This window comes from Petaurus breviceps, unplaced genomic scaffold (assembly GCF_028583685.1).
Source record: "Petaurus breviceps papuanus isolate PSGF00001 unplaced genomic scaffold, PetGlider_PUasm1.0 138, whole genome shotgun sequence".
In the NCBI taxonomy this organism is placed as follows: domain Eukaryota; kingdom Metazoa; phylum Chordata; class Mammalia; order Diprotodontia; family Petauridae; genus Petaurus; species Petaurus breviceps.
This window is the reverse complement of record NW_027185694.1, coordinates 15,699,443-15,719,920: the sequence shown is the minus strand read 5'-3', so window position 1 is coordinate 15,719,920 and position 20,478 is coordinate 15,699,443. Positions and strand designations below refer to the sequence as shown.

At 35.0% G+C, this 20,478-nt stretch overlaps 1 protein-coding gene across 2 annotated transcripts in view; it reads right to left on the bottom strand.

Annotated features, from left to right (window-relative positions):
- The window catches only part of SLC44A1 (solute carrier family 44 member 1), a 217,524-nt gene that overhangs the window by 16,311 nt on the left and 180,735 nt on the right, over nucleotides 1-20,478 (bottom strand). For both annotated transcript variants that reach the window (XM_069106130.1, XM_069106121.1), the window contains exons 10-12: nucleotides 11,444-11,606; nucleotides 10,499-10,655; nucleotides 3,991-4,074 (exon numbers count right to left, since the gene is read on the bottom strand). In XM_069106130.1, the coding sequence (XP_068962231.1) occupies nucleotides 3,991-4,074; nucleotides 10,499-10,655; nucleotides 11,444-11,606 (404 nt within the window). The remainder of the gene's footprint in view (nucleotides 1-3,990; nucleotides 4,075-10,498; nucleotides 10,656-11,443; nucleotides 11,607-20,478) is intronic.

Here is a 20,478-nt window from a genome sequence, read left to right as displayed (position 1 = left end):
CACGCACAGCCCACGCCCGCACACACATGCACACACGCATGCACACACATACATACACACGCACACACATACATGTGCACGCATACACACATGCGCACACGCACACACATGCACACACGCACACACATGCAGTCTGATATAGAAATTTGTCCAATTTAACAGAGAAACAAGTATGAATAGCCATAAAGAAAACAAATTTGCTAAAAATAACTAGAAACTAAGGCATGTCTATCAACTTGGAAATGGCCAAACAAATTGTGACACATGAATGTACCGTGACATTATTGCTCTGTAAGAAATGATGAAATAAATTTCCGACAATCCTGGGCAATACTAACTGATGCAGAGCAAAGTAAGCAGAACTAGAAGAACAATATATACAAGAAAAATTACATTGTATATAAGACAACTCTGAAAGACTTCAGAATTCTGATCAGTGCTACGACCAGTCATATCCATGGAGAACATATGATAAAGCATGCTACCCACTTCCCATGAGGGAAGTGATGAGCTCACAGTGAATAGAGACATTTTTTTGGCAGAGCTTTCACAAATGGCCTCAATTCTTTTTTTTTTTTTTTTTTAGTGAAACAAGACAAGGTTCTCAGCTGAGAAGGTGTGGGAAATTTGAGGATGACTGAAAAAGTTAACAGTGTCAGATACAGTGGAGAGGTCAAGAAGGATGAGAAAAAGATAACCACATGCACATATTATTATGTTTGCTATCTGTATTTGACAATGTTTAGTTTATGGAATTAATTATGATGGAACAGAACTTCTTCTCTTCTACCCTCCTAATCTCAATAACCCTCTCTTTAAAATTTATATATCAATCAAAAGAACTCTTTTGATCTTTGGCTTTACTTGGTTCCTAGGAGTGAAAACAAAGTAAATTATAGATAAAAGACCTACTGGAACAAAAATAAACTTTTAGTTAACTATATTTTCTTGGTTACCCAAAACTTACAATAACCTAATATGTAAGATAAAGCATATAGTCTTTAATAACAGAGAGTAATTGCACATTCAGATTGAAAAATTTTTCTTTGAATTTTTTTGCTGACATGGTTCAACAGATTAGGCAGTAAAGTTCTTTGACAAGAATACATGTATCCTCTTAATCATTTTTATTCCCTATGTAGCCTGTGGCCCAGCAGAAGAAGACCCTCAAAACATTGAATTTACCTCTCTCCTTCTATAGAAAAAGTATGATCTAAAAACTTATGATGTATTTCAACTTATGAAGTGATGCTATTTCTTGTAACAGAAGAAGTGGTTGTGGTTGATGGAAAAGAGTTCTGAGCCAAGGTAAGGAAGTTGAAAAGCTTCACTGGTTCTTTGGAGACAGCCACATCTTGTTCCTTTGGGGCATCAATGGTTCGATTTTGTCACTGTATCCTCAACATAACCAAAGTACCCAGCACACAGTAGGCATGTGACAAATGTTTACCGAATGACCAATGGGTTCACGTTTCTTTGGAATGGTATGAATTTAAACATTTTCAGTTTGGAAAAGCTACCATTATGGGGCGGCCAGGTGGCTCAGTGAGTAAGAGCACCAGCCCCAGAGTCGGGATGACCTGGGATCAAATCTAGGCTCTGAGACTTAGCACCACACCCAGATATAACTGGCCATGTAACCTTGAGCAAGTTACTTAACCCCAATTGCTTAAAAAAAATGAATAAAGATAAATTTAGGGGTGGCCAGGTGGCTCAGCGAGTAAGAGCACCAGCCCCAGTGTTGGGATGACCTGGGGATTAAATCTGGGCTCAGATACTTAGCACCACACCCAGAAATAACTGGCTGTGTAACCTTGAGCAAGTTACTTAACCCCGATTGCTTTAAAAAAAAAAAAAAGAAAAGCTACCATTTTCAGTGATGGCCAGAGTCCTAGGCAGGGATGAGACCTAGAATTTCCCAGATGAGAAAATTCTACCAATTTGTACCAGCACCTTATCTGCAAGTTAAGAGTTCTGGAGAGGTTCCTAGAACATTGAGAGAACATTGCCACCTCTAGCCATATTCATACGCAAGTGCAAAACCTACATCTGAAAAACAAATACCAATGATTTTTGGAGACCAGTACCACTGCTCCCTTCTCTTAGTAAAAAAAAAATTAGGAGTTTCCTTTATAAAATGAAAGAGTTTATAATTTATCCATTTTAACTTTCTCCAATAATTCTCAAAGAATTAGCTTTTTATGAAGCACTATATGAATATAATTATTATTAATTTGAGAAATATTTGCTAAGCACCTATTTCATTAGATGATAATTCTATATTAAGGTAGGAAAAGATACAACAAATATTCTTGTCTACAGGTCAAACTGAATCACCCTAAGTAGGCATGAAGACTCACTGCTACCAATACAAGAAAGTGATGTTTAAAGTAAATTTAAGAAGAATGCTATTTCAAGTGAAGGGGGAAAAAAGGGAAGTAAGGGAGGTTGTGCATTATTTTTGTTGAAAGAAGAGAAAGGAAAAACAATGGATTATGAATAGGTTGGTCCTTTTAGGCAAATCTTTACATGGATATGGAAGAGTTTCAGGATCTTCTGAAAAAAAACAAACAAACCAACAGCAGCACTCTAACTCATTTTCCATTCTTTAATTCAAACACTGCAGACTAGGAGGGAAAAAAAAGGAATATGTGAAGTAGTTCATATGAGATGGTGTTAGCAGTTTCAAATGGCTTACAGTAAAAGTAGATTTTACTATGTAATTCTGTAATTCTTTAAAACAAATCTTATGGCAGACAAAAAGGAAGTTAAATACCACTTTGACAATAATGTCGCATTCAAGATAGGGAGAAAAAAGAAAGACATTTTAGAGCAAAAAGAGGAAACACAGTGAAGAGATGAGACACTGTTGAAAATAGAACACAGGAGAGAGTATTCCAGTTTGTCTGTTCAGAAATGAGAAATCAAAATTAAAGCTCTTCAAAGAATGAGGATGCCAGTTCTCAAATACCATTTGCCATTTCCACCCACTTCAAAAAACTAGAGAAACAATTTATCCTTTGATTTTTTTTTCCCAAGACTCACAGAGCTCAAGATAGGGAAAATGTATAGATACAGAAAGTCAGCATAAAAAAGAAAGCAATTTAATTTTTGAACAGTAGCACAGAAGCATTAAGAGTGGTCAAACTTTTTTTTTTTTTTTTTGCGAAAGTGGTGATCTCAGCATTATAAGGGATGGTGCTTCAGTTAGCTTTTTTAAAAACTGCCCATATAATTAGAAGGAATATGACTAGAAGGAGCAGAGTCTTGGAAAACCAAGAGCTATTGCTTTCATGGAGCAATTAAGTATGTGGAATTAGGAATAATGAAGAGAGTTGCATTAAATGAACATTCTTCTCAAATCCTGAGAGGAACATATTGTAATTCAGAGAAACAGGAGAAAATCATATCATGAAGATGGCCATTGTCACAGATGATAAAATGTGATACCTCAAAAACAAGAGAACAAAAATTCAAGTTTTCTTTTTTTTGGAGGGGGGAATATTTTACACTTAAAACAAGAGATTTTTTTTTCTCTGGAAGATGGTATTTTGACTAAACTCTAAAACATTCAAAAAGTACACCTCAAAAACAAATTTTATTTTCTACAAATCATTTCAAACAACTATAACAAGGCTTGAGAGTTGTAGATGGCAAATTACTAAGTGGTACTTAATTACTGGACATACTTGTTTTAATTATGATGACATGATTACGTTCATTTCTAAATGACTTTCCTGAAAGTTGAACCCTAATAATTTCTCATTCATGCATTATAAACAGAGAATAATGCAATAATAAACCTCAGGAGGAACAAAATATACATTAACGTTAGCATAAGGATTTGACTGAAATATATAGGCTTGTTAACAAATATAATGCAATAAAGAAAAAAAAACCCTTTCAATGAATTAAAGCTAATTATTTTGTCTTGGAGGAGAAAAATGATGTCTCTTTTCAGTGAAAGTTGATGTGTGTATATAGTGTTACCTGATTTAAGTAATTTAGGCACTTTTCAAGACACCACAGGCAACAGATGCAAGATTTCAGCATACATCGAGCACAGGCATTTTCCTGGATAGGGAAAAAAAGAAACTATAATTTAAAAACTGAAGTACCAAACTCAATCATAAGGAATTTTTAAGTGAAAAAATATGCAGGCTCCACTTTATGTTTTATCTTTACTATCACAGTCATCTCAACTGCCTGTTTTTATTCCCTACCTCTGCCAAAATTAATCTTCTACTGTGACCTGTCTTGTGTCCCCTTGTCCCCCAAAACAAATGAAAACATCTATTACAGTATCTGCATCTGACAATGTATACGATGTTTTTTCCTAGTAGAACTTCATCTCTCTGTTATGATGCTCTACTGCTTGTTCTGTAGAACTTCACTGGTCTTTCAAGTACTGATAAGTTCAACTGCCTTTTAGTAATCTTTCCATGTATATTGTTGCAGTCATTATGCATATTGTTCTCTTGATTCTGTATGTTTCAGATGCATTAGATCATATAAATTTTTATACTCTTTTGAATTTGTCATATCCATAATTTTTTTTAATTTTTAATTTTAATTCTTTTCAATTGCATGTTAAAAACAATTAACCTTCATTTTTCACAATTGTCAGTTCTAAATTCTTTCCCTCTCTCCCTCATGTCCTCTTTCATTGAGGTGAGCAATTTTATATACATTACATAAGTGTAGTTATGCAAAACATATTTCCATATTAGTCATCTTGTAAAAGAAAACAATAACCAAAAAACCCCAAGGAAAATTTAAAAAAAGTATGCTTCAGTCTACATCCATCATTCCATCAGTTCCTTCTCTAGAGGTGGATAGTACATTTCACCATAAGTCCCTCAGAATTGTCTTGGATCTTTGTATTGTTGAACATAGCTAAGTCGTTTACAATTAATCATCATACAATATTGCTGTTACTATGTATAATGCTCTCCTAGTTCTATAAAGTTCACTTTGCATCAGTTCATGTAAGTCTTCCCAGGTTTTTCTCAAAGCATCCTGCTCATCATTTCTTATAGCACAATAGTATTGCATCACAATTATATATCACAACTTGTTCAACCGCCTCCCAATTGATAGATATCCCTTCAATTTCCAATTTTTGGCTGCCACAAAAAGAGCTGCTATAAATATTTTTATACAAGTAGGTCCTTACCCCCTTTAAAAAAATCTCTTTCTTGGATTAAAGGTTTATAGCCCTTTAGGCATAGTTCCAAATTGCTCTCCAGAATGGCTGAATCAGTTCACAACTTCACCAACAGTTCATTAGTGTCCTAATTTTCCCACATCATCTCCAACATTTGTTATTTTCCTTTTCTGTCACATTAGCTAACCTAATAGGTATGAGGTGGTATCTCAAGAGTTGTTTTAATTTGAATTTCCCTAATCCACAGTGAATTACAGCATTTTTCATATGACTAGATAGTTTTGATTTCTTCATCTGGAACTGCCTGTTCATATTCTTTGACTATTCCTCAACTGGGGAATGATTTGTATTGACTCCATTCTCTATATATTTGAGAAATGAGGCCTTTATCAAAGATAAAGTTTTCAGCTTTCCTTCTACTTTTGGTTGTATTAATTTTGTTTGTGCAAAAGTTTTTTAATTTCAGGTGACCAAAATTATCCATTTTTATGTCCTGTAATGCTCTTTATCTCTGGTGTGGTCATAAATTGTTTTCTTACCCAGAGATTTGACAAGTAAACTATTCTATGCTCCCCTAATTTGCATAAAGTATCACCCTTTATGTCTAAACTGTGTACATATTTTGACCTTATGTTGCTATACAGTGTGAGATGTTGGTCTATACTTAGTTCCTGCTAAACTATTTTCCAGTATTCCTAGTAGTTTTTGTCTCCAAGGTTTGGATCTCTCAGTTTATTAAACACTAGGATTACTATTGTCATTTACTAATGTGTACTGTGTACTTCATCTATTCCAATGATACACCACTCCATTTCTTAGCAAGTAGCAGATTGTTTGATGATTACCACTTTGTAATACAGTTTGAGAACTGATATGGCTAATTCACCTTCTTTCCATATCCTTCATTTATTAACAGAAAGTATCATTATAAACCCTTGCTGAAGGAAGTGACCATTTATGTAAATCATGGTTTTTCTAACCATTCATCAATGAATGGACTTCTATTTCTTTAATATTTTGGTACTGCTATGACTAGAGAACTCTTATGTTGGACCTTTGTTTCTATCATTTAGTTTCTTTGGGTAACCACTCAGTAGAGGAATCACTGGGTCAAATGTATGAACAGTTTTACTCACTGTTCTTGCTTTTCAGAATGGCTGGGCTTTTTCATAGCTCTACTAGCAGTGTGTTGGTATGCCTTTCTTTTCACCAACTCTAACATCTTTTTCAATTTGCATGGTGGGTGTGAGGTGTGACCAAGTTGTTTTGATGTGGATTTCTCTTATTAGTAATTTGGAGCATGTTTTCATGTGTCCATCAAAGTTTATAATTCTTCTGAAAACTGATTATTCAGATATGGCTATGGTTATTCATATATAACTAGCTATTGGGGAATAGGCTTTTAAAATGTGTCTATTTCTTTAAATCTAATTTTATTGCTTTCTTTTTAAATCTAATTTTATTGCTATCTTTTGCTTTTATATCACTTCTCCTCTACTTCTAATGCTTTGTAAGAAAGATTAAGAAACAAAGAATAAAAGCAGTTTAACAAAATTAATGAGCATATTGATCATGACTGATAGTATACAAAATACTCCACACCTATAACCCTAAGTCTTCAATAACAGAAGGAGATACATTTTGTCAACTCTTTTCCTGGATCAAATTTTAGTTCTTATCATTATCGTTAGTTTCAATTTTGTTTTTCTTCCTATTTGCATTATGGTAGTCCCTATGATGGGGTTCTTGGGATCTATATTTGTAACATCAATTTGTAACATCAATTTGTAAAATCTCACTCCATTCCCCCCCCCCCCTCGCTCCCAGCCTCAGAGCATTAATTCTGCCTAGCAACAACTCATGAGCTGTTTCTCTCAGCTTGGAACAATAACAAGCTATTCCTATGAATCCTTCACAAAAGTACCTATAAATGTTCCAGCTTAGGCAACTATTATCTCCCCCTTGAATAGTGTCCCGCTGCCCCCCTGAATCCTTCAGGACCCTATCTCTAGGTTAACTCCTTAGTAATTATCCACATACTGAGTCTCTGTTAGCCTTGGTTCCCAGACATCAATCTTGTCAAACATGACACTGATGGGTGGCAGACTGGGCACTCCTCTGTCAGCCCTTGACCGCTAGCTGACTTAGTGACTTTTCAAGCCTAAAACCACACCTCCAGGAAGCCCCCACTTGGGCTTTTTCCCAGTAGATTATGGGCAATACGCCTGTGCAGTTGACATTAAAAGTGCATGTTCCTTTAAACACTGGCCCCACCTTAACTCCCCCCTAATCTCACCCTCTTTTCACCTGGTCAGCATAACTGACATCCAATGAATAGCCTTAACTCTTTAAAAGCTATGCCTGTGTCTTCTTTAAGCTTGCAGGTCCCCTAAGGACCCTTGCCCGCTGTAAAGCATACAATAAACTTGTACAACTCTGACTCCAAGTTGGCTTGGGCTGAATTCTTTCCAGACCGAATCGCAGGCTTTCTGGTCTTAGATAAAGATCAGAGTTCCTGCTGAACCTATTGTCATCCCTCATCAACTATATATAATTTTTTCCTTGATTCTGTATATTCATCAGTTCATAAATCTTCTCATGCTTTTGCAAATTCATGTTTAATTCTTATGATAAAGTACTACAACGTTTTCAGTCATTTGAAAATGATAAGCATCTACTTTGTTTCTAGTTCTTTGCTACCACAAAAAATGTTGCTATTACTATTTTGGTGTGTACAGGCCCCTTCTTTATATCTTTGATGTCCTGGGGATATATTACTAGTAGTGGGACCACTGAACCAAAGCACATGGATAATTTAGACACTTCACTGCATAATTCCAAATTGCTTTTTTTCCCCAAAATGCTCGGACTAATCCATGGCTATACCAATAATGTGTTTTTAGTGTGCTTTTCTTTATAATGCCCTCCTAACATAGACTTCAATCTTTTGTCAATTCTGCCAAATTGCTGAGTATGAGGTTAAACCTCAGAGTTGCTCTGATTTTCATTTCTCTGATTTGGAGCATTCTTTCAAATAGTTGCTAATAGTTTGCCATTCTTTGCAAGAACTCCTTTGATTATCTGTGGAGTAGTTCTTCATCTATATATTTGCATTAATTCCCTAAAAATCTTGGATAAAAGACCCTTTTTATCCAAAAAGGATAAAGATATTTTATATAAAGATTTCCCCCCAATTAATACTTTCCCTTCTTATTTTACTTGTACTGATTTTGTTCATGCAAAAGCTTTTCAATTTCATGTAATCATGATAATCTATTTTACCTTCAATGATAGCCTGTCTTGTTTAGTTAAGAATTCTTCCCCAAGTGTTCTTAGGTGTAAAAAGAAAGGACCTGTATATGCCAATATTCATTTGTAACAGAACATTTTTTTGGTAGCAAGGAACTAGAAACAAAGTAGATGCTTATCCTTTGGGAATGGCTAGATAAATTGTGGTATGTGAATATAATAGATTATTAGTGTGCTGTAAGAAGCAAATAATATGAAGAATTCACAGAGCCATGAGAAGACTTACATAAAGTGATTCAGAGTAAAGTAAATAGAACCAGGAGAAAACATACACAAAGATTACAATAATGTATGACTACAATAATGTAAATGGAAAGAATTAAAAAATGGAACTAGCAACTAGGGTGAAAGAGAAAGACCTGCTCTTGTAGAAGGGGGGTCTTGAGTTCAGATTTGAAGCAAACTGAGGAGTCTTAAGAAGTTGAGGGGAAGAGAGAGAGAATTCCAGGAAGGCAGTACAAAATAATGGGTATGAGAGATGCAGTGTTGTTTGAGAGGAACAGAAAGTAGCCAGTATATGTGGACTGTAGAGTAGATGGAACAAAGCAATACCAAAACCCCTCGGGAAATACAGGAAGGTTCCAGGTTGTGATGATGAGTTTTAAATATCAAAGGAGCTTAATTCTGATACTGGCAGTACTAGGGAGATACTAATGAATTGTAGTTTACAGAATGGGTGAAGTGGGATGGAGTGACATGGTGAGATGTGTGTTTTAGGAAAATCACTTTAGCAACTTTGTGAAGAATGGGGTGGAATGGGGGAGAGATTTAAGGCAGGAAGACCAATTAAGAAGCTACTGTAACCGTTCATGGAAGAGATGGTGAGGGCATGACCTAGGGTGACAACTGGGTGCCCTCAGAGAAGGGTTGGATTTGGAGAGATGCTCTGCAGAGAGAAATGACAAAATCTGAAAAATAATTGGATACAAAAAGTGAATGAGAGCGAAGAAGTGAGAATGAAACCATGGTTGCATACCTGGATGGCTAGGATAGTGATGGTACTATCAAGAAGTTCAGAGGATAAGTGGGTGTATGTATGGTATGAGATACTGGTCTGAACTATTTCTGCCAAACAGCTTTCCAATTTTCTAAACAATTCTTGTCATATAGGGAGTTCTTTGCTAGGTATTTTTGGCTTACTTAGTCTAATAGTTATTGATTCTTCCTTACATACTTTTCAAAGTCCAGTTCTCTAAAACTCAGTGATGGAATTACATGCATATACAAAGAAGCTTTGATTTCTTTAGTGTAGAGAACTTCTGGTATCAGATTTCTCTTTACAAAAGCAGATTATAACCAATGACAATGTAGAAAAATCCTATAAAGTTGCCTAAAGCACAACAATATCAGAAGTTAAAGTGAATTGTTCCCAGTCACAAAGCTAAGTGCAGCCAAAATTTGAAACCAGATCTTCCTAACTCCAAGCCTGGTGTTTTATTCACAAGTCCATGCTCTCTCAATGAGGTAATTACATCTACTTAATTTTTTTGTTTTGTTTTGTTTTGAGTTTTTGTTCTTTTTTGCTTTTTTTTTTGGAGGGGGAAGGCAGGGCAATTGGGGTTAAGTGACTTGCCCAATGTCACACGGCTAGTAAGTGTTAAATGTTTGAGGTCGCATTTGAACTCAGGTCCTCCTGACCCCAGGGCCGTTGCCCTATTCACTGCGCCACCTACCCATCCCAAATACATCTACTTAAATAAAGATTCAGGGGGACAGTTAGGTGGCACAGAGTAGGGCCTGAAGTCAGGAAGATTCACCTTTCTGAGTTCAAATATGACCTCAGACATTTACAAGCTGTGTGACCCTGGGCAAGTCACTTAACCCTGTTTGCCTCAGTTTCCTCATTTGTAAAGTGACCTGGAGAAAGAAATGGCAAACCACTCCAGTATCTTTGCCAAGAAAACCCCAAATGGGTTCACAAAGAGTTAGACACGACTGAAATGACTAAATAACAACAACAAATTAAAATTCAGAGTTCTACAAGTGTACTCACAGAATGCAGAAGAAATATTCACTTCTTACCTTTCCTTTAAGCTGGTTATGAATGTACATGAGAATCATTCGTGGGATTTTCACTAAAGTAATAATGAAAGATCCCTTTGCCACAGTACCAAGGTGGTAGCGGATAAGCCGGTTCACTGACCCCAAAATAGGAGTATATGGCAGATTCCTTTTATCCCTGTTAAAAAAAACACCAAAGCCAACACTATAAAGAACAACTCAATCACAAAGAATAAAAATATTAGATGTTATAATCAAATCAAGGCATAAAAGGCTCTGAAATAAATTTATTCAAATTCTAGAACTTAGAGGATATTTTAATGCAGCTTACTAACACTACAAAATGACAAGGTGGCATAATACATTTTAAAAGAATGTCAATGTTGTTGAGATATTCTAAAAGTTTTATTTATTACAACATCAATAACTCAATAAGAGATAACTTTATTGAAACCTTCATAGAGTTCACTGGTTCCAATATTAAAGAAGAATGTTAAATAACATTGTACTTTGAAGGCATTTACTAGTCATGATTTGCCACTCATAACACAAATAGAAACATAAAGGTCTGTCAAGGCAAATCATAATTATGGGAAAGTTATTTAATCTTGGATTTGACCCTGAGAAGAATCATATTCCTGATTCTTCCCTATGTCTTTGAAATCAAACAAAATTTTAGTCCTAGTTCTGACCCAACACTTCTATAGAATTTCAATAATTAACCAATCCTATTTTCAAGAAAGAAAAAATCTTAACTTCCCAGTCTTTTACTGACATTTCTCCAAAGCAGAAGGTACACACATTTAAAGAATGTACCTACATATGTCCTATGTAGGGCATAGTAAGATGAATTATTTTGTTATGCATTAAGAAATACTAAGAAGCATTTAAGACACACCCTTGAGAGAGCAGGATCCCTAGTTAATTTTGATGAACTTCTAAAATTTTACAATTTTAAGTTCTCACCTTGTAAAATAATATGTTACAACAGCTCCTGCCACAGTCATCTGCTGACAGGCTAGAATGAATTCACTTATCCAGATCAGCCCCACCGCATGGTACCACCACATGTATTGCAGAGGGCCAGAAACTTCAAATTCCACAAATTCACCCTTTGGAACAGCACTACCTAATTTTTTTTTTAAAAAGTTGAAAAAAGGAAGGAAATTGAATATTTAGTATCAACTTAGAAAGTGCAAATGTTAAATTAGAAAGAACAATTCCATTTCTAACCTAAACTGACCTTTTAAAAAGACACCAGAAATGACAGTTCTATTTGATTATGAAGCACCCCTTAAAAACACACAGAACAGAGTAGAAGGAAGGCAAGACAGGAGCAGAGGCAAACAGGACAATATTGTTACTACTTTGCTGAATTTTATATATATTGAAAAAAAGTTGTTAGACTAGTGGTTTATTACAGTGCCTATTTTCTGTCTTTTCTATATACAGAAATATTCAAATTTCATGATTTTCTAGTTCATGATAAAAATTTTCCAAACCTATTCATTTGGGAATAGATATTTTTATGAATTCTTTAGAAATTGTATATATTAGGTTGTTTATTATATCTGCCCTCTCCTCCTTTACTCGTTTATTTTCCTTTATTATATATATATATGTATATATGCATAATACATATATATATATATATATTTTTTTTTTTGGAGAGGGGAAGGTAGGGCAACTGGGGTTAAGTGACTTGCCCAAAGTTACACAGCTAGTTTTGTTTTAAATGTCTGAAGCCGGATTTGAACTCAGGTCCTCCTGACTCCAGGGCTGGTGCTCTATTCACTGAGCCACCTAGCCACCCCTATATTTTTTCTTGTATTGAAATTATTCTACTTCTGGTTCTGGGAGCCTGGGGGGGGGCAAGAATAGAGTGAGAAATAGAAAGATTTGTACTGAATAAAGAGAAAGAAATTATGGAGAGCTTTGGACTTGTGAGGCAGGTCAGAGATAGAAATTTTGAGAAAACTTGAAGAATAATTTATTTATTTTCATTTCATTCAGTTTAATAATGAATCCTGTCCCCAGTTTTTATTTTCTAAAGGCAAATCAAACATTAATACTTTTGTATATATTTTATTCTATTACTTATATCACTATTCTGTTCCATTGTACCATTAAAAAAATTGTCCAAGTTTGTTTTGTAATGTATTTCAAAGTCTGAAAGTATAAGTACACCTTTATAATCTTTTTATTCCTTAAAGAGTCCCTTAATATTATTGTCTGTGTTTTCTACACTAAGTTTTGTTATGATTTTTATCTAGGTCCACGAGAAGTTCACTTGTATTTCGATTGGGGTTGCATTAAATTTGTAAATTAATTTCATGAACAGAAGGCAGAGATGAAAGAGGTGCATCTCTAGAGAGAAGATATTAAGGTTTCTGTGTATCACGTTCAGAGGGTTTAATGTATCATCCTTCCCAACAACAAAAAACAACCCAACGACCCACTCCCCTACCCCAACCCCAATCCCACCTTCATACAATTCAAACACATTTGAGATAGAAAATCCTCCTGCCAAGAAAAGTCAGACATAGCTGCTACATTTTAAGTCTTTTCAGAAAGTAGAGGCAGGGCCCCCAGCATCCCTTCAGTTCTACACATGACAGGACCCAGGACTACCTGGGGCTGATATGGCTGTTGATTATTACTCCATTTGCAGCTTTTCCATTTCAAAGACATATGGAAGAATCAGGAATATGAAGGAAATGGTCATAAAGCAGAGTTCTGCCCTTGAGAACTACAGATAGTTTCAGCTTTGGATGGGAAACTTTCAGAAACATATCTCGGTAAGGACCTACAATTTCTTATCTAGCTTATCACAGTCATTCTCCGTCATCTCTTTCTCATGCTTCTTGTTCTTTGGGAGCTGCCCTCCCATAGACAATCAGGAATGGGAAAAACCACATGAGGAAGAAAGCAATGTCCGTGGCTCCAACCTGTTGGATTTGGGATGTCAATCTTTTGTCTTTAAACAGTACGCTCAACTTTTCAAGGTATGTGATCTCCAAATTTAACTCCATGTCTTTTAGGTCCATATATTCTAGTATTCTAGCTTCATTGATTTTCTTGTGTTGTTCTTGAGAAGTAAAAAGAGATTTTAATAGATATTTTTTGGCAGGTAATTTCTATATTCTTCCTGGGATTGTATCTTTGTTATATGTGTCAGAGAGTTGAATTTTGTATCTCTCCATGCTGAAGTTCTATGAATCCCCAATTCAATTGAGGTATATTGGCTGCTCTTGTCCTTCCCTGAAAATTGCCTCCAATTAATTTCTCAATTATAATATCTAGGGTTTTTCCTCCCTTTTTTGATGTCTCCTGGAATCCTGATTAACGTAAGGCTCAACCTTTTTTCTTCCAGGTTTGTTACTCTGCCTTACATCTCCATTAGTTGTTTTTTTAGTTCTGTTACAGTATGAACTTATTCTTCAATTTTATTTTTATTATTCATGGATCTTTAGTTGACTAAATTTGGTTTTAGTTGCTCTGTGTTATTTTGCATTCCCATGAATTGTTTTTATTGCTTTCTCTCCTTTGGGTTTTTTGGGGGAGGGATGGTGGAAAAGGGGACTAGATTAGTCTTAATGGATGATTTATTTTATCTATTGGAATTTTTACATGGAGCTAAAAAGAAAGATGAATGTGGGGCATATATATATTAATACCAATGATGACTTGCACGCAAGAAGTAGCATAGAAAAGGAAACCCAGGATTGGAAAAGGAGTGGGACAGTCATGTAGTAAAAATTAAAGACAACAAACAACCTAAATGTTATGTTAGTACTCACATATTGGATGCATATTCTAGGAAAGATTTATGAAAGCTATGGAGATGTAAGTATTAGATAAAATGAGAAGGTGAGGAGGAATTGTGATCTGTACTGGAAAGAGAATCCAAACTAACATATCTAAATATATTTCTTACATTTTTTCTAATGTTTCAGCCTACATTTTTATAGAAGTTTTGTCTCTTACAGTGAAGAATTTGCTGAGTCAGGTTTTCTTTGATTTGCTCATTATCTGGTAGATAAAATACATTGTTCTCAAAGGTTCAGAATATCAAGGGAATTAATGAAAAGAAATGCAAGGAAAGGTTTCCTGGACATACCAGATCTTAAATTGTATTATAAAGCATCAATCATCAAAACTACTTTGTACTGGCTAAGAAATGGAGTGGTGGATCAGTGGAATAGGCTAGATACACAAGACACAGCAGTATAGTCACATACTGTTTGATAAACCCAAAGACCCCAGCAGCTGGGATAAGAACTCATTATTTGAAGAAAACTGGAAAATAGTATGGCAGAAAGTAGGCATAGACCAACATCTTACACCATGTACCAAAATAAAGTCCAAAAGGGTACACAATTTAGATATAAAAGCTGATACTATAAGCAAACTGGGAGGGCAAGGAATAGTTTACCTGTCAGATTTATGGAGAATGGAAGAATTTATGACCAAATGAGATAGAGAACATTGTGAAATGCAAAACTGATAATTTGGGTTACATTAAATTGAAAAGTTTTTGTACAAACAAAGCCAATGCAATCAAGATTAGGAGGGAAACAGAAAATTGGGAAAGAAATTTTATAACCAGTGTCTCTGATAAAGGCTTCATTTCTAGAATATACAGAGAACTGCACCAGATTTATAAGAAAACTGGGTCATTCAAAAAAGTCATTCCCCAATTGATAAATGGTCAAAGGATATGAACAGGCAGTTCTCAGATGAAAAAAATTAAAGCTATATAAAATCATATAAAAATGCTCTAAATGACTATAGATTAGAAGACATGCAAATCAAAATAACTCTGAGGTACCACATCACACCTATTCAGATTGGCTAATATGACAAAGCAGGAAAATGTTCAGTGCTGGAGAAGATGTGGGAAAAATGGAACACTACTGCATTGTTAGTAGAGTTGTAAACTGATCCAACCATTCTGGAAAGAAATTTGGAACTATGCCCAAAGGGCTATAAAACTGTGCATACCCTTTAACCCAGCAATACCACTTCTAGGTCTGTCTCCCAAAGAGATCATACAAATGGGAAAAGAAACCACATGTACAGAAATATTTATAGCAGCTCTTTTTGTGGTAGCAAAGAATTGGAAATGGAGGGGATGCCCATCAGTTGGGGAATGGCTGAATAAGATGTGGTATATGAATGTAATGGAATACTTCTGTGCTTTAAGAAATGAGCAGGTTGACTTCAGAAAAACCTGGAAAAGACTTAGATGAACTGATGCTGAGTGAAATGAGCAGAACCAGAAAAACATTGTATATAGTAACAGCTATATTGTATGATAACTAACTTTAACAGACTTTTCTTCTTAGCAATGCAAGGATCTAAGACAATTCCCAAAAACTCATTATCGAAAATGCTGTCCACGTCCAGAAAAAAGAACGATGAAATCTGAATGCAGATTGAAGTATATTATTTGCTCTATCTCTCTTTTTTGTTTTTGTTTCTTCTTTTTCATGGTTTCTCCCATTGGTTCTAGTTCTTCTGTATAAGATGACTAATGTGAAAAAAGGACTAATATGAATGTACATGCTGAGCCTATATCAATTTATATGCTGTCTTGGGATAGATGGAAGGGGAGAGATGGGGAGAAAATTTGGAACTCAAAATCTTTATGGAAGTGAATGTTGAAAACTAAAAATAAATTAAATAAAAAAAAACTAGTAAAGCTTAAAACTGCAAAAAAAAAATTCTCAAAACTTTGGTCTCAGAACCTCTTTACACTCTTAAAAATTATCAAGGCCTCCCTCCAAAGAGCTTATTTATGTGCACTGTATCTATCAATATTTACCACATTAGAAATTAAAATATTAATATTTTTATGAAAATAAAAATACATTGTTTTCTCCAACCCAGTCTCTTCCCTTTTCCAACATTTTTTAAAAGGGGTTTTAAATGAAGGGACACGAAAAGTTAAAAACATCTGCTTACTGCTGGTGGAGCTATGAACTGATCCAACCATTCTGAAGAGCATTTGGAACTAGGCCCCAAAAGTTGAAAAACTGTACATACCCTTTGACTCAGCAATACCACTATAGGTCTGTATTCCAAAGAGTTTTTTTTTTTTTAAAAAGGGAAAATGACCCATATATGAAAAAATATTTTTAACAGCTCTTTTTGTGGTGGTAAAAAATTGGAAATTGAAGGGGCACCCACTAGTTGGGGAATGACTGAACAAGTTGTGACATATAATCGCAATGGAATACTCTTGTGCTATAAGAAATGATGAGCAGGATGCTTTTAGAAAAACCTGGGAAGACTTACATGAACTGATGCAAAGTGAATGGAACAGAACCAGGAGAACACTGGGCACAGTAACAACAAAATTGTATGATGATCAACTGTGAATGACTTAGATATTCTCCACAATATAACGATCTAAGGCAATTCTGATAGACTCATGATAAAAAATGCCATGCACCTCCAGGGAAAGAACTGATAGAGCCGGAGTGGAGATGGAAGTAGATTTTTTTTTTACTTTCTTTTTCTTGGTGTTTTTTTTTTTTAACCAGGGGAGAGGTCTGTGTCTTCTTTCACAATGTGACTAATATGGAAATATGTTTTATATGACTGAACACGTATAAATGATATCAAATTTCTTGCCTTCTTAATGAGGGGTGGGAGAGAATTTGGAACTCCAAATTTAAAAAATGTTAAAAATCGTTTTTCATGTAATTGGAAAAAAAATAAAAAAGTAATTAAACATTTGCATAACTGCAATAGGGGGAAGGGTCCCTTGCCCTATTCTGGTGAAAAATTAAGATTAAACTACAGTGGCTGCTAAAGGGCACATTTTACATTGCTGTTCCTTATGGCTTCTGGCCCTCGGTTTTTTTCATTAATTCTCTTTTGCTATACTTCATTCCTTTTTCCTTCTTACTCTTCCTTCCAGGGAAATAATAATAGAATTAGAGGTTATTGTTACTGTGTAGTGGCCTCCAGACTTCAGAGAATTAACTCCTGTTCATTCTTCTCCCACTACCCTACTTATTTTACTTTCATTCAACTACTTTGCTTCATTTACATCCATTCTGGTGTGGAAGTGATAGTAGAAAGGTCTTTTCCATTCTGAATGGGAGTTACAGAAGTAAAACTTTGTGGCTCAAGGCAGACACTAAAGCTCTCACCTAGAGGCCTGTAGCCTAGATGGGGTAGCTCTAGAAGAACCAGGCTGAGAACTGACTCTATAGTGGCAAAAGAACAGCAAATCTGAATGCTGTGGCAGTAGCAAAGGTATGTGAACTGTCACCAGCGGTGGCAGGGCAATGGTGGGTGAACTGGACTAAGGACAGCTGGGATGGCAATAGTAGTATTACCAGTGTTCCCTTGCATACTGTTCTTTGAGATTTTAATCTTCCTTCCAGTGTTCTTATGTTGTTAAAAAGCTCCTGGACAAATTTTTTAAAAAAAATTCTCTTGGTGGACCTATCTCCCTTGCTTGTTTTATATCATCTCTATTTATATCACTAGCTGGGTCAAATAAATCTTGCCAGGACTGCAACCTTGATTAATGAAGAAAGCAGTGTTACATTTTTCTTCATATAAGTTTTTGGAACCAAAGTTCTGATTTTCTTTGATGTAGGAATTCCCAGTGAAGAACTCCCTTTATCAAAAGTCTTAGAGAACCTGGACTCAAATCTCACCTTAAACTGTATGACCTTGGACAAGTCATAAAATTTCCCTCAGCTTCCATTTCCTTCCTGTAAAATGAGAGGGTTGAACTAGATGGTCCTAGAAGTTCCTTCCAGCTCTAAACTTATGAGGTTATCAATGTCAGGAACACACTCTTTTCCTCCCCAAGAGTCCCCTCTCCCTTTCCTTCCCTAGCACTGACTCCTTCTGAAACACTATTATAATGAAAGAGAAAGGAAACAGATTCTTGAATACTAGTAACTTAAGAACTTATGATATTGAAATAAACAGGCAACTCTTTAGGATAGCCACCTTCCAGGCATAGTGATTTGGGGAAGAAAGGATAGTTTTTCATTGTGAGGAGAGAGCTCTGAATTCAAACTTTTCAGTCATTTATTTCAACAGGTCTTTCACAACAATTTTATAAAACAGGAGATTGCCTTAAACACCTTAAGAATACTAGAACACACAACTCTGTTTTGAAAGTAGCAGCCAGATGGAAAGAATTGTGTATATCAAAAGCACTATTATTATACCAGAAGAATATATATTGGGTAACAACAAAAGGGCTAAAAGAATAAAGAGGTCCCACATGATGATAAAGGGAAAATATAAAATTCTTAAACCATTCAACTTTAAAATAAAATTGTAACGTTTCAAAAATATTTACTCATTAGGATGATTAAGGAGTTTATAGGAAATTATCATCTAAATTTTATTATGTATGAGCTAAACTAATTAAAATGAAGGAAATATATTATCTGAATAGGAAAATTACAATGCTGAAAAAAGTAATTCTAGGAAATGGTTACATTAGAAACTCATTCCAGCATTGTCTGCTATAGAAGAGATTTTAATAGGTAGATCAACATGGGACATCCCCAACACCAAAATGGTTTAAATATACAAGTATCCCATATATGGGTCTCAACTGGAAGGCAGTCTCACAGTAGCAACCCTAAGAAGATATTAGAAATGAGGCCATGGCATATGATGAATAAAAGTGACTGGTGGAAATTAAAAAAGTAAAAAAAAATCAAACAATTGGGGAAGAAACTACATTTGTGCAAATCTAAGATACTCAATGTCCAAAAGATAACTTAATTTATACATCAAACCATTCTCTCTTCTTAATTTTCTCATTTTTATCTGTAATGCAGATCACCATTTACCCAGGTCTGAAAACATTAGTCATTTGACTCTTTACTGTGTTCAATTCTTCTCTTCTTTGGTAGTCTGCATTATCAGCACCCTAGCAGACCCTCATCATCATCTTCTGATGTTTATTTAGAGCTTCAAAGTCCTCTGCATCCATCATTTCAATCAAGTCTCTCAGTGACTCTCTGAATTAGGTACTATAGGCATTACATGAAAAAATTTAGATTAAGCAACTAGCCTGTGGACAGGAAGCTAGAAAATGTTGGAGGTGGAATTCTACCTGAGATTTCCTAATGCCAGCTCTAGAATTCTATCAATTATACCATGCTTTCTGTTATTTCCTCATTTAAAACCCTATAATGAACTGCATACACTGACTATTCAAATTTCTATCTGGCATTCAAGTTTCTCAATAATCAGACCTAATTCATATCTCTTTTATAAGTCCAGTCAGAAGGCCTTCTTTATTCCTTTTTTTCTCCCATATGGAACGCCTTTTCCACTATCAATTTGCCTCTTAATTCCATGCATTCTTCAAGACCAAGCTTTAGTTTCCACTTCTTCACACTTCTCTGGTCAATAAGGAACTCTTCTTTTTCTGAATATAGTACACAATCAATAAATACTTGCTGAACTGATTAGAAAAATATCCAGTGAAAACTGCCTGGCCAATAACATCACGGAATTCTATGATTTAAAGGTGAAGGGGACTTTGGAGATCAAGTCTAATCTCCTTTTAAAGATGGTCTCATAAAAATGAATGCTTTATATATTTGTTAATACTTCATGTTATCTTTAGACTGACTGTGCAAAATGAAAATTATAGCTTGCAAACATTTTAAAGTACTAACTTGATTCTGAGATGAATTATACAAACTTGTAAGGGAAAAAACCCTCAAAGTTTATTAGCTATTCACTTAGTGGTTAAAATTAAGCCAACACACAAAAAAGATCTGATGGAGAAAAATCCCCATGTTACTATACTATCGTACCAAGTCAAAGCCTAGTAGGGCCAAGCCTCAAAGAAATCATAACTGTAATAGGTTGTTTCATATTTTATTCTTAGCCACATTATAGTGGCATGGATTAAAATATTTTTAAAAAGGGTTACATAGAAACACCACTCAATAAGATCTGGTCACCTTTTTGCCTATAAGTAGGAACAATGGCAATGG